This window comes from Emys orbicularis, chromosome 1 (assembly GCF_028017835.1).
Source record: "Emys orbicularis isolate rEmyOrb1 chromosome 1, rEmyOrb1.hap1, whole genome shotgun sequence".
In the NCBI taxonomy this organism is placed as follows: Eukaryota; Metazoa; Chordata; order Testudines; family Emydidae; genus Emys; species Emys orbicularis.
This window is the reverse complement of record NC_088683.1, coordinates 185036802-185051036: the sequence shown is the minus strand read 5'-3', so window position 1 is coordinate 185051036 and position 14235 is coordinate 185036802. Positions and strand designations below refer to the sequence as shown.

At 36.0% G+C, this 14235-nt stretch overlaps 1 protein-coding gene across 1 annotated transcript in view; it reads right to left on the bottom strand.

Moving 5' to 3' along the window:
- Positions 1-2656: 2656 nt before the first annotated feature.
- GBE1 (1,4-alpha-glucan branching enzyme 1) overlaps positions 2657-14235 on the bottom strand; it is a 296161-nt gene continuing 284582 nt past the window's right edge. Inside the window, exon 16 of the mRNA XM_065399789.1 lies at positions 2657-2744. Coding sequence (XP_065255861.1) covers positions 2688-2744 — 57 coding nt within the window. The 3' untranslated portion in view covers positions 2657-2687. The remainder of the gene's footprint in view (positions 2745-14235) is intronic.

The window sequence follows — 14235 nt, the reverse complement described above, 5'->3', positions numbered from 1 at the left end:
CCACTTGGTTTAAATGACTTGCCCAGCATCACATAGGAACCCTGTGGCCCAGGCAGGGACAGAATCTAGTTCTCTAGGCGGACATTCTGTTGGTTCAATAGAACACATTACCTCACCCACCTTCTCTCTTTAACTACAAGAGACCATCCTTTCACTTCCTGCAATCCTCCTCCTCATTCACTATACATCTTCCAATGTCTTAAACCAATGAGGCAGGGGTCCTATAGACAGCAGCCTGCTTCATAACACAACCCTGATTCATCCCCAGAGCAGATTCATCCTGTGCAACTAATGAGACAGGCATCCCATGAAAAAAAAATAGTATGTGATCATGTCATTCAAGACTGTATTGTAATGCATACATACATGAAGGTCAAATTAAGATTGCACAGGCAACCTTAATTCTGGCATTTCCTAACTTAAGTGCCTGACTTTTTAACCTTAATCGCCTTTTAATTGTTTTTAAATATAATCTTTTGTAAGTATTCAGTATGTAAAACGAACAACATATCATTCTTGAGCAGCAAACCACTAGATTGCTTCTGAGTGCTTGAGGCAAATTCCTGATTTCAAACCCTACCAATAATATCTAGTGTTAGCCTCCAGTATTAGACTATTACACATTTTTTATGAGTGAAGAAAACCACATATGCATTTATGTTTTACCCTTCTCACAGTTTATTTGCATGTAATTTTACAGTTTCTACTTCACATCACACATTTATTGCTTCTCTTGCACAATAGTTTGACAAAGGCAATTGCCTTGCATTACATTTTGGAACGCTGGAACATGTGCCAGTAAAATCTACAGGATATATTAGTAGATCAATTTAACGTAAATATAGCAGATAATTACATTGCTTGTTATTTCACTACAAAGTTTACAACTTTGGAAACAATAATTGGTTCCAGTTATTAAAACACTTCAGTTTACTTTTTTAAGCATAAGTGTACGGGAATGCATTTATAGCTCATTAATGCACAATGAATTAAGGGACGGAAAGGAGCTGTGACATTACATAGCACTGTTGCATATGGTATTTGTCTTTCATATATCTGTTCCACAGAATACAGTAAGAGTTGGGATGTTCATGAACCCCTTTTAATGTGAAATCATCAAAAGACTGGCTTCCCATCATGTTATATTATGCTGTCCCACTCATTCTTTTGTTTTTGAAATATTTCCAAATTAAAGTTCTAGTAAGTATAATAAAAAACATGCAAGGTTTTTGTCAGTGTGGGCATAAATGTTCAGCCATTTAGAAGACAAAGCTTACATAGAAGATGACTGATGTATAGAAGTATGAATTAATAAAACCTGTTGGGGACATTTTCTCTGTTGAATAGTTCTGAATTAGAAAACTTGGAACTGTAAATCAAAATAGATTGTAAAGCAAAATAAAACCTCATTTTGGAGCATATACAAATATGTATGTCAACATGTTTTTAAATTAGTGTAGCAAAATAAAGCATTTGTCTTTAAATCTGTATGACCTTTTCAGAGTTAAAATGAATACCCTGCCGATACAATTTGAATATACAGAATCTTATTCTTTACTATGCTGGATTTCTTGTAAAGAATTCACGTAGACAACAATTTCAGCCAGCACTCCAAACCATTTACTAGCTTGAACGTATCAAAAAGCTTGGTTTGAACAACATATATCTATATTTCTAATACTGTTTCTTCCCTGGTAAGCAAAATATTTTTTAAATTATAAAAATGCAAGATCAACATTACAAGTGCTCCAAGTTAAATGGCAGCTTTAGGAAGCAGTAAAACCAGTGGCTACAGGGTCCTTAGATTTATGAGAGAGTATGTAAAAGAATAAATGTTCTTTTTAAAACAGTTTCACTTATTGTACCATTTCAGTAAATGTAATAGCTCTCACAGACCACTTCTCACCTCAAAATGCTTTGTAAAAGGTAGGCAAGTATCATGAGCCCCATTTTTCAGATATGGAACCTGAGGAACAGAGAGTGAAATGATTTGCCCAAGATCACAGAACAGATAAGTGACAGAGAGCCATGACTAGAACCCAAGTGACGTGTCCCAGTTTATCCACTAGCTTTTAAGATTTTACTGTGAAATTTTCATTAAATAAAAATGGCAGAGGACAGTATTCTTGATTGGAAAAACTGCACATCCTAGATGTATCTTGGAATTTGCTGCAGAATGGGATCCCTCAAACACAGAAGGCTGCCTTTTGTCAGATTATTTATGTTTTACTTCAACATGCTGTTTTTCTCTTTATCTTAACAGGAGACAATGATCTGTAATGGATATTTGAATTCAATACCAAAATGATAAAAAAGGATTCAAAGAAATTGCTGAAATCAGAGCAAGAACACTTTCGGTACAACATTGTTCCTGATAAGACACTGGAAATGACAGTTTAATTGAGAATGCCAGCTGCTCTGAAATGTTTTAAAATGTAATGCTGTAACATCAGAAATGCAAAGATGCATTTTTCTTTCTATTTCTTTCATATATTGTCTCCTTGAATTAGATTTTAGCAACTTGAGAGCACTATAATTATATGTAAATATTAATCCTACATTTCAATGACCTAATATTACTATGTTTAGTTTAAAAACGCAGCCATAGTGTGAATTCTGTGATGTTGAGTGTTGGTACAATATTTCTTCTCCACATTTTGCTTCTGCAGTGATGGTTATGTAGTTCTTCAGTTCGGGATATCCATATTCTGGAGCACAATCGCCACTCTGCTTGGAATGTACACCTAATAAAAGAACAACAACAACAGAACATGAATCACACTTGACATGATTTTTCATTGGGGCTGTATAAATCACTACATAAACATGCATTTGAGAGTGAAACATTTTAGGTCATTAAAACTTACCAAACATTTTTGAAATGTGTAATTACTATGAATCACATTTAAAGTGTAATTATTGATTGTCCACTCTCCCATGTCAGAGTCATGCAAGGCAATCTTAATCAGACCTTCATTGTAGGATTTCCCCCCCTTACTTACGATCAGCCATAGGGTGATATTTTTATGCAATTACCACTAGAGGGCTCCATTTGATTTACAATTGCCGAGTTAAGAAATTTGAGAACATCTAGGTCGATAGACTGCACAGTGATAAATTACAAACTCTTACCACAGCATTTGAACAGTATTGTGTTGTGAATTAAAGCTGCCCCAAGGTCTGTGATGTCATTTCACACAGGTAAATACAAGAAATATAACACAGCAATGCATTTTTACCATTTTGACATCTATGGAACGTAAGTATCTGATAGAACAAAATGTTGAACATAGAAATTGATTCCAATTGATCATTGCTAAATTCTGATTTTCTAGTCAAATGATGTTTTTATTTAACCTTTGGATTATGATAAACAACTTGAATTATTTAAAAAGATTTCTCAAAGATGAAAAAGAATTTGTGACAATTATATTTATTCCTTCTAAGCACAGATTAGATTCACAATGGGAAAAACATATCTTGACATGTTTACCAAATATTTTGCTATGTGGCATTCTAACCATTGACAAATACAGCTGCTCATATATGCGGAACAACTCATTAAAAATGAAATTATAAAAACTAACACATGATTGAGGGTTATTTGTTTCAGTTTGACAATGTCCTTGTTTAGGTCATCTTTCTTTCCCTGGGCATTCTTAAAATTCTGCTATTTTCAGCCATGTTATCTCCAAGTTAGAGCCTGACTGACAGTATTGAAAGGCTTTCATAGTTTGCAACTGGAATGAAAGGCGGAAAAGCAAACAGCTTTAGGAAAAAGAGAGAGAAAAAAAGAACAACTGATCTTCATCGAACCAGACCGTAGCATGTCCAATGCATCTCAACTGGGGTCACTAGTAAACACAGTGATATCCCATAAGGTTTCATTGATAAATAACTCCTACAAATCTGTTCAGGAGAAGAGGAAATACCAAATAAAGTTGGTTTAAGTCAACTAGCTCACAGAATAAGGTTTGGAAGTTATGGATTTACAGAGAAATTCATTATGTAGATTTAAATCAGAGAGAGAGTTTCCAATTTCTTTTCCAATAAAAATGATTCCACAGATGTGAAAAGTTACTACAGCTACAACTACAAAAATGAAGTTTGACAAAGGGAATAATGATTGCTCTGGTTGGTGTCCAAGTTAGGAACACGTCATTAAAAATATTATGGGCCATGTGTTCAGCTGAAGTAAACTGGCATAGCTCTGCTGATGTCAATGGAATTATGTCAATTAACTCCAGTTGAGGAGCTAGCCCAATGTGACACCACTGCATTTTCTTACAAACCAGAATTTTAAACATGTTTTCAGAAGCAGTTTTTGTGGTTGGGAAATGGTTCCGAACTCTCTAAATATGGCACAAGTCTTCCATTTATCCCCAGGAGAGCTGCAGCTCAATGAGCCCTGCTGTACCTCAATTCCGCCCTGCCCATATGTCCGACTCCTGACTTACAGGAATTATTTCTAGTTACCGTCTCCATGCTTTTTCACAATTCAGCCTCTTTCCTGAATCAAAGCAGTGACAAATATGCGGGCACCTATTCACTGACAACTACCATCACACCAATGGATTTCACACAGGTTATGTAGCACCCATCAGGTGTTAAATAAAATGTTAAAGAGCAGTAAAACAGTTGAGAGCAACTACGACAAATATGAATATAGATCAAGATTCCTTATAGTGCTACAGTAGAAGTTATTCAGAAGACTTTCCCCCCTCCTGGTATACATAGGTATTTGAGAGCTCTTATAAGAATTATAAGGGAAATTATGCTATTCCAGAGACTACTGTATGGCAACTGCTGGCACCCACTGACTTTTTAATGGCCACCATATTACACACACTATAATGAAACACAAAGCACATGGCTGACCTCCTGAAGCCATGTGTTTAAAATTCAGTGACATTGCTCTTATAGCAATCAATTTCTGAGTGAAATATTTATCAGCCTAACAAAAACTCAATGTGTCCAGCCAGGTGGAAGTCATAATGTTCAACTAATATAGATACATAGAAACCCAACAATACAATTACAACTATTTGATGGCTACAAAACTCTTGTAGTATCAAATGCCTTCCAGACGAGTTACACAATAAAAGCCAACAAGAGAAGAGCGGATTAGCAAAAGAAATAAAGGAAATAGTTTCTAATGTGGGTTTGCAACCAATGAGCCTGAGTTATCTAATGTCAGTGGGCATTTAGCATAGAGTTCAGTGCAGATTATGCTCAGTGCAGGGGTGAGGAAGGAGAAGGAAAAAGATGGGTTTGCCGAAGTCACCCTTTCACATCACTAACTGCCCCCTGGTGCACGTATGTGCAACCACTTGGATGTTCTAACTTATCCTTGCTAGAATGATTCCCTAGTGATCATTTTGCCTTGTGGATTAGTATATTACGTTTCAACTCTCCCATTTCTAGCCTTTACCATGTATTCTATGCCTGAGCAGGGAAGTGGATACTGTAAGGCTGTCTTTATGCCACTGGAGGATTCCCCAGTGCCAGGGAAATCCTCAGCTGTCCTTTTAGGGCATGATAATAGTGACTTAGCAAAACTCTGGTGGTGTAAAATGATTTTACAGGGGGCTGTAACAGAGATCTGAATCAGGCCCTATATCTTCAGAAAACGCATGTTTGTTAACTATCTTCAAACCCTCCCAGGTAACCAATATAAAATCTATGCATTTAAACAAAATATTTTTAGGGAAGTAGATTTTCATTCAGTGAAGGAATCTTCCTTTCCCTCTTTAAAACTTGCAATAGTCTGACTGGATAGGGCTGTATAAGAACCTAATTAGAATAGAATAGTCCAATGCTGATTAAACCCACTCTTGCTGCACAGGGCCTAATTAGTTACCACCTAGTATCAAACCTTCCATTCCTGGGCAAACTCAAAAGAGAAGCTAGCCAAAGGCCTTCCTTTTCTTTAATTACTAACACTTGGTGTCCTATGCAATTTAGACTGAAAGTTCTTTTGCAGAGGACCAGGTCTTTATTTCTCTCTGTATGGCCCCAGGCCCACTTTTTGGAGTTCAAAAATGTACTTTGCATGCGCACACGCTATTTCCTAAAATGTGGTGTTTACGGTTTTTAATTTTCAATTTTCATCTTCTTAAGGGCACTATAAGTATCAAAATATTTTAGCTGTGAATTGCCAACCTAGACTGTGTGCAAGAGACAGCAGAAGGTTGTATGTGAACAATGATAGTTTGACAAATGCATGCATCTCTTACACTCTGTAGGATTTATATTCCTTTATTCAAAATACATGTACTTGTAATTTCTTATGAAGAACAGGAATGTTATTCAAATGTTTAATAGAGTATATAGACTATAGAGTATATAGACTAAATCATCAAGATCATCTTAAGCGGTACAAGACACAAAGAAGGATGTTCTGGCCAAAGTATCAGATGTACTTTAGCATAAGAGCATTATCAGGTGTTACCTTGAATAATTTACGTTTGCTGATGCCAAAAATGTTTTAAACAGTGTTAAATGTGTCCTCATTAGGGTTGAACAAACCCTGCAGTATCCAGTTTGTGTTTCCAAGAACTAAGCCTTGCAGGATCCATTTGAGTGGACTTGTAATACCCAAACCTCCAAGCAAACAAGTTTCCTAGCAACTGTGCACTAAGGCTTATCTTGTGCTCTCTCTTCACTTTGTTTGTTTAGGAATCCACTGCTGTGGGAAAGAGAACATCTCCCCTCTCCTACCGCAACAAGGGGTAGTGGAGAGTACTATGAAGACCTTAGGGACTCGAAAGCACTCAGACTACTTTGTGACTGCCCCATCCTTATAACTTTGTAATATTCAAGTTGCTACTGGGTCCTTGGAAGATTCTTCAGAGGTGGCCACCAGAATGCATCCAGAAGCTGAAAGGGGACAGGATAAACACACAAACCCTTTCCTCCCAAAAGACAACAAAGATGAGATTTGCACAAGTGGTGGGGTTGCTTCTTGGCCTTAAGAACTGTATCAACCTGTCTCTGCTCAAAGTTTGTGGATTTAAGCTGATGCTTGTGCATTTGGCTAAAACTTATCCAGATTTCAGGTGAGTTCAAGATACACATGAGCACAGACCTTGATCATACCCCTCAAAGTCCTGTGTCCTTTCTTAAGCTATCAGATTGGTGTAATTTTTGTGGATCCTCCTCCCCCTCTTTCATTCTCTGCAGGGGTCCCAGAAGGCTCTTATTGGCCCACTCTCCTCCATTTACACACTATCTCTGCGTTATTTCACCCACTCACATGGTTTCAACTACAAACTTTATCTCCAGTCCTGACCTGTCCCTTCCCTCCAATAGCAAATCTGAGCCTGTCTTTGAATCTCCTCCTTTATGTTTCATCATCCATTGAAGTTAACGAGAGATAAAACTGAACTCCTGGTTTTCCCTCCCAACTCACTCTGCACACCACCCATTCTGTCATTGAACACCTACACCATCCTCCCTGTCACTCAAGCCCATAACGTGAGGTTCACATCTTTGACTTCTCCCTCTCGTTTGCATTTTACAAAATCAAGCTGTGTCCAAATGTTGCTGCTTCTTTCTCCATTATATTTGTAAGAGCCACCCTTTTCTTTCTATCCAAAAAGTCTTAGGACACATCCATGCCCTCATTACTTCCTATGTGGATTACGGTAATCTACAGCCTCCCAAACACCTGTATCAGCTTTCCTCTTCACAGAAAACTGGCTGCTAAAATCATCTTCTTTGCCTGTTCTAATCACTTCACCCAATTCTGAATCCTCCCACTGTATCCTCTTCTGATTCACTAGATCAATTTCCATCTTCCTGGTCCTCACCTTCAAGGTCCTTCATAACTCTGCTTCCCATTCTGTCAGCTCTTGTCTCATCACATTGGCCCTTCAGCTCCTCTGCATGCTTGTCAGCTTCTCACATTACCTTCCCTGAACTAGTCCGTAAGCTGACTATCCTCTTCTCCTTCAAAATTCACCTCTGCCAGAAAGCCTATGCTGCAAAGGGTTTAGACCTCTGTCCCTAAGTCACATTTCAGAACAGAAAGTGACTATGGGAGGGCAGAGTTGTATTAAGGAAAATACCTAATTGAAAGGACAATAATGAAATTGACTGGGACAAAGACATGCAGACTGGCCTGTGAAATATAGGCTTTGAAAGGTGGATATTAATCACTGAGGATACAAAGACTCTCAGCAAGGTGAGAGAAAGCAGAAAGTCATGTTAGGGCTTGCCTACATGGGGACACACAGGAAAATTAATCCAAATTAATGTTTAAAGTGGATTACTTAAACCACGCTAAACCCCTCTGTGGATGCTCTTATTTAGAACTGAAGTGGCCTTAATTCGGTTTATCTTAATTCAGTGAATTAAGGTGTTTTTCACTGAATTGAACTAAACCAAATTAAGGACCCTTTAATTCTGAATAAGAGCCTCCACACAAGCGTTTAAATGAGGTTTCCTTAATCTATTTGAAAAGTACATTTGGATTAATTTGCCCGAGTGTCCCCATGTAGACAAGTCTTAAGTCACAGATGAGCATACAAGATATATGGGGATGCTAGGTTCTTTATAATAACAAAAAAATTGTAATTTTTATATATTTGATTTATCTTCAAAAACATTTGTATATTACTTGTCTTTTTAGACTATAAAGCTCTTTAGGACTATTTCTTTGTACGTATTTGTATAGTATCTAGGACAATGCAACCCCAATACAGACTGGCCACTAGTGTAATAAAAGACATTAAACATTTAGTATAATTATTAAGCAGATTTGCATCTAGGTTCACGAGGTTCCATAAGCACGTTTCATTGATGCAAATGGTCTCACAACAACACATAGAGGGTAGAGGAACACACAAATGTACAAATGTTTTTGGTATTGGCAAGGGATGCAGATATTCTGTTCTTGTTGGTCATATGCTATTCCCTAGGTTTTTGCTTTCATAATCTGGACGACATCAAGAAACAAAAGCTTACCATAGCCAATATATAGGAAAACTTCTTAAATGCCCCCTCACATTGGGTTCACATTACTGTCCTTCTACTTAAAGGGTGCAATAACACAGACGACAGTTGGCACCAACCAAAGCAATCTGCATGAAAATCCTTTCAGATACTCAGTTGCTTAGGGACAAACTTGAGTAAATGGCAATAGTTACGAAGCTTTGTGCAAAATGAGCAACTACATTGAATGGAATCTGGGAGCACACCCTGACACACAGTATTCCCCAAATATAGAAAGCCAGAAACTCTTCTACAACTTGCAAGCACCCACTCAGCACTTTCTGATCACTCAGTCTAGCTTCACCATTAGGTAACTATTTGTTAACAGGAATGCTAACATTCGCCAATACCTCCAACACCAAACAAAATTGGCTGGAGTTGCAATGAAACCAGCCTACAACTCATTCTGATGGCTCAAAATCCAATCTGAGAAGTTATTTCATGCTCATTTTTGCACTGGACGTAGTAAAGACTAGAATTCACAGGTAGATATTATTGTGTCAGGCACTATATAAAAACACTTGATAGGCAGCTACTGTGTACTGCAGCTGGTGGGTGCAGAAGACTGACAGCAGTGTATGTGCTACCTTTTCCTTAACTTAATTAAAATAAGGATTTTACTTGGAAATCATCTCATGTCTCTCGCTCTATTTTTTTTAAATGGGCATTGATATTACAGTGAGAATATAATAAGCCAATGATTAAGATATTGGATAGTTTTGCTTTCTGTATATGATTTATGTGTTAAGTCAAATATATTTAAAATTAAGTTTTGTTACATGTTTGGCTCCAATATTAGTACTTTGTAAGACTAAAAAGCTACATTTAAAGTAAAATGAAGTTTTGAATGCCTTTTTTTTTTTAAATTACAGCTATAAGGCATGAATATGCAGAAAATCATTTTTCAAAATGGTCTCAACTCAGTTCTGTAAAGTAACTGCAGCTATTGCATAGACTATCACACGATTTCTCTTCAGTTTTCTCTTGTACTATTTTTCTATAATTTTGTTTACAGAAGAAAGGGGAAACAAGGAATGAGGTGGAACTAAAGAGAATATTATACACTAATGCAGTCTACTGGAAAAGTACCAGGTGTTTTAGAAGCCATTCCACTGTATGTTTTCTTTCCTTTAGAAATCAAATAATTTAAGAACATGTATGAATAGAAACTAAAAAGCTTTAATCATCAGGTACACAATAGGAGGTAAAAATATCAAAAAAGCTGGCTGGTATTAAAGACCTAACCTTTATTTTATCCCCTTCTCTTTTAGAAACAGTTAATTTTCTAACTACAAAGCTTATTCTACATAATCTTTATGGTATAAAAAATCCAGTCAGCTAAAGACTACATCAGGCCCTTAAAAATCAATGCACAAATCCTTGTCATGAAAGTTATGCAAATGACTATTTTCAAAGATAAGGGTCACAAAGTGCTTTAGATCATTTCACTCTATGAGAATGCTTTAGTCTATCAACTGTCACAAGGAATGCAGAAAATTGAATTCTAGCACTGAATATTATATGTTAGAGCCAAAGTGAAAAGTGACAATAAGGATTTTTCTTAATACAATGATTCACAGTCGGTTCTATTTAATTTAGGACACTCTCAAAGTAACCCCAAATAATAGATATAAATATAGAACTATAATTTGGGGTTACTTTGAGAGTGTCCTAAATTAAATAGAACTGATTGTGAATTGTTGTATTATTTTAATATTATATATCGGAAACAGACTATATGAATAAGTGCATAAGGAAAATTGAATAATTCCCTATCTTATCTACCTTTTTTAAGCTAATTCAACACAACTAAAGCAAAAAGAAAGCTAAGTTTAAGTTTTACTGATAGGTATATAATTATACATTTTTATAAAATCCATTCTACTTTGCCAGTGGCTTATCAATAAAGGCATCTTAGCTGCAGGCCAATTATAATAGAGAGGATTATAGTACAGTATGTTAGCATGGGCAAAAATATCAGTAAAATATATATTGCAAGATCTACATATATTTATATGGTTATAATAGACAGCAACAATTGTGTGTGTGTGTGTGTGTGTGTGGACATTGCTGATGCTCTGAAGCTGGGAATAGCAGAATTACTATAAAGACAATGGCTTTATATTTTCAGTAAAAGGACTCACAGGAACAATTGTCAGTGCTGTTACTGTACAAGAAACCCTTAAACAGCTACAAGATTCACTGTTCCTTTATTACTTTCATCCATAAATCTCCATTAAAAAAAGCAATGTGCCCTGAATGCAATGAATTTAAATAGAGTAAACACTCCGATATTTGGTAGGCATGATTTGGCATATTATTGAATATATGTTATACTTTTCTTCATTTGAAACTCCAAGTCTCTCACACATGCGCTGCCACCAAGTAATTTCCATCTCTCCTCTGTAGGTAAGTAACACTAGCTATAGAGCTGAGTGAACACTTGGTTTTTCAGTTTGGTGGCTTAACTGAAAAATCTGATTTTTATTTGTTTGTTTTGGGTTGAACTACAACTGATATTTTAGAAACAGAAAAATGTTTTGGTCAACCTGAAATGAATCTCTCTCTCTTTTTTTAGTTTCATTTTTGGGTGTTTTCTTTACTCTTAGAATTTTTTAAAACAAATATCACTAAACTTCAGAATGAAATGTTTCAAATTAAAATGTAAAAATATTTCCCTTTGAAAAAGTAACCCCCCCCACAACATTTCAGTATTTTTTTTTTAATTTCTTTTTTTATTGGACTGAAACTATTTCTCAAATTTGACTTGAAGTAATAAATAGCTTTAACAGAAAAATGTATTTTTAGGCAAATAAACTGTTCACCAATTTTTTTTTTCTCCAGCTCTATACCTGAGAAAGTAGAAACCAGATGTAAGATGTTGTCAGTTATAAGGAAAGGGTTAACCAACATAATTTACCTAGACATTCAAAAGGCTTTGACAAAGTCCCTCACCAAAGGTTATTAGGGAAAGTTGTCATGGTATGAGAAGTAAAGTATTGTCCCATATAAGAACTGGCTAGTAGTAATAAAAGGTCACTTTTCATCATGGCAAAAGGTTACCAGTGGGATGCCATCAAGACTCCACTGTAGGATCAGTGGTATTTAACGTATTTTTTTAATGATTGGGAAGTAGGAGTGAGCAATGAGATGGCAAAATTAGCAAATGAGAGTATTTAGATAGATCAACAACGGAAAAAGATTGAGTTATTTTTTCTGTTTGTTTTGAAGCTCTTAATGGTTTTCAAACCTGCTCCCTGTGACCTTTACAAACAGGTATCTGGTTTCACATACCATCATCCCACTTGTAGTCAAAGTTTACTGGTATGAGTCCTACACTTCAGAACTTAATCTTCAACCTCTCTCTCCTCTCCAAATGTGTCTCACTTTCTTCCTGCTCATTTTCTATCACTACTTTGAAGATTTCCTTCATTCAATAATATTTTTAGAATAATTACGCTCTATATATCATCTTTCCTTCAAAATTAACCCTCCATGTTTATTTCAGCTTAAATTTCCAGGAACAGTCTTATTATACTGTGTATATTTTTATTCTCTTGTATAGTGCTTTCACATGTGGCTTTATTTAAACAAAGCCTTTCAGATGCAATCTTAACTATGGTGCAGATTGTGTGCCACCATAATATTATTGTTTATTATTTTTATTATTTATTATTGTAGTGGAGAGGAATTCAAACTTTTGAAATGAGGAACCCATAGCCCTCAAGCATCTTCTTGAGAAGACAAGATGATTTACCCAACAGTAAAAAAATAACAGTTGAAAATGTCAACACCAAGTGGAGAAGATAGCCGTACAACTTTGATTAATTTGAATGAGAGTTCTACGGTGAAATTACCTAGTCAGCTTTGAAAATATTAACTAATTTGTAATAATGCCCCCCCAAAGATGACTGTTTATCCAAGGATTGGGATCTAAATTGGTATTTATATAGGCTTTATTTTAAAATAAGGATTGAAAGCTCCAGCTACCAAACTGCTTCAACTATTTTAAGTACTAACATTTTGCCTTGTTTTTTTTCTGTCCCTTTCCTAAACTTGACTTCCTTTTACTGGCACTTTACCTCCAACTGGTGGCTTCTTACAAGGTTGCCATCAAAGTTGCTCTGTGAATTGAATTGCTGGGGGATATAAAAAAGTGAGGTGACTGACACTCTTGGGATTCTGATATTGATGTGCCATTGCCATGCCACAGCTTGTTCTCAAAGAAAATATTAACTGCTTTTGATGTCTTACATGCTTTTCTTCCACATGCTCTTATTAAGTCCCATATTTCAATTTCGTGTCTGGACATGTCTGCTTTGCATTTGTCATATTCCTCATATAAGAATTAAAAATGGTATTTACATTCCAAGTTAAGGTTAACAACTGTAAGTATTATAAATAAGTTAGTAGCAGAGAGTTAATGTTCACAAATGGTTACGGCAGTGGGTTGGGACTAGAGGTTTGGAAGCTAGAATTCCTGGAGCTCTGTGTTGTTAAGGAACCTTGAGAAAAATTACAACTTCCTGGTGCCTCAGTTTCCCTATCAGTAAAATCAATAGAAATACTTACCTGTGCCATAAGGGCACCGTGAGCCTGAGATATTAAATAAATGTTGACAAAAGTCTTCACGATCCTCTGAGGAAAGACATGATGAAGTGAAAAGAACTTTTCCGCAATGAAAACGGCTGAGAAACACATAATTCCCACAAAAACAACGAAACACTCTTTATTGTCAATTTACAAAATTAATTTAGTGCTCAAAAAAAAAAAAAAAAAAAAAAAAAGGGTGATGGGGGCAGCCCTGGGAACTGAAGTCCTCCATTTAACCTCAGAAGAGGTATGGCACAGCAGAAACAGTACTGGCACTCACATGATACAATGTAATCTATTACACTATGATATTATGATATGAATCTAGTACAGAGAGATATAGTACAAACTTCCTCATGCTGACAAACCAATGTGGCTCAGTCCTGAACCACATGGCTCACTTCCAACGGTGAGTGTAATAATATCCATGCCTTTTCAAATCTTAGTTTCTCTAAGACTGAACAAGAGTGCCAGCTGTATTTGTAGTTTTTTGTAATGTAGATACTTATCCAGTAGAAACTTGGCTAAGACAGCCAAGTCACTTCACATATGCCATTCAAGAGGAGAAAATGGTTATACAATATATTGTATACACAGTCAGGCATCATTAGTAGATGGAACAAAAATCTCAGAATGGAAAAAAGGCAA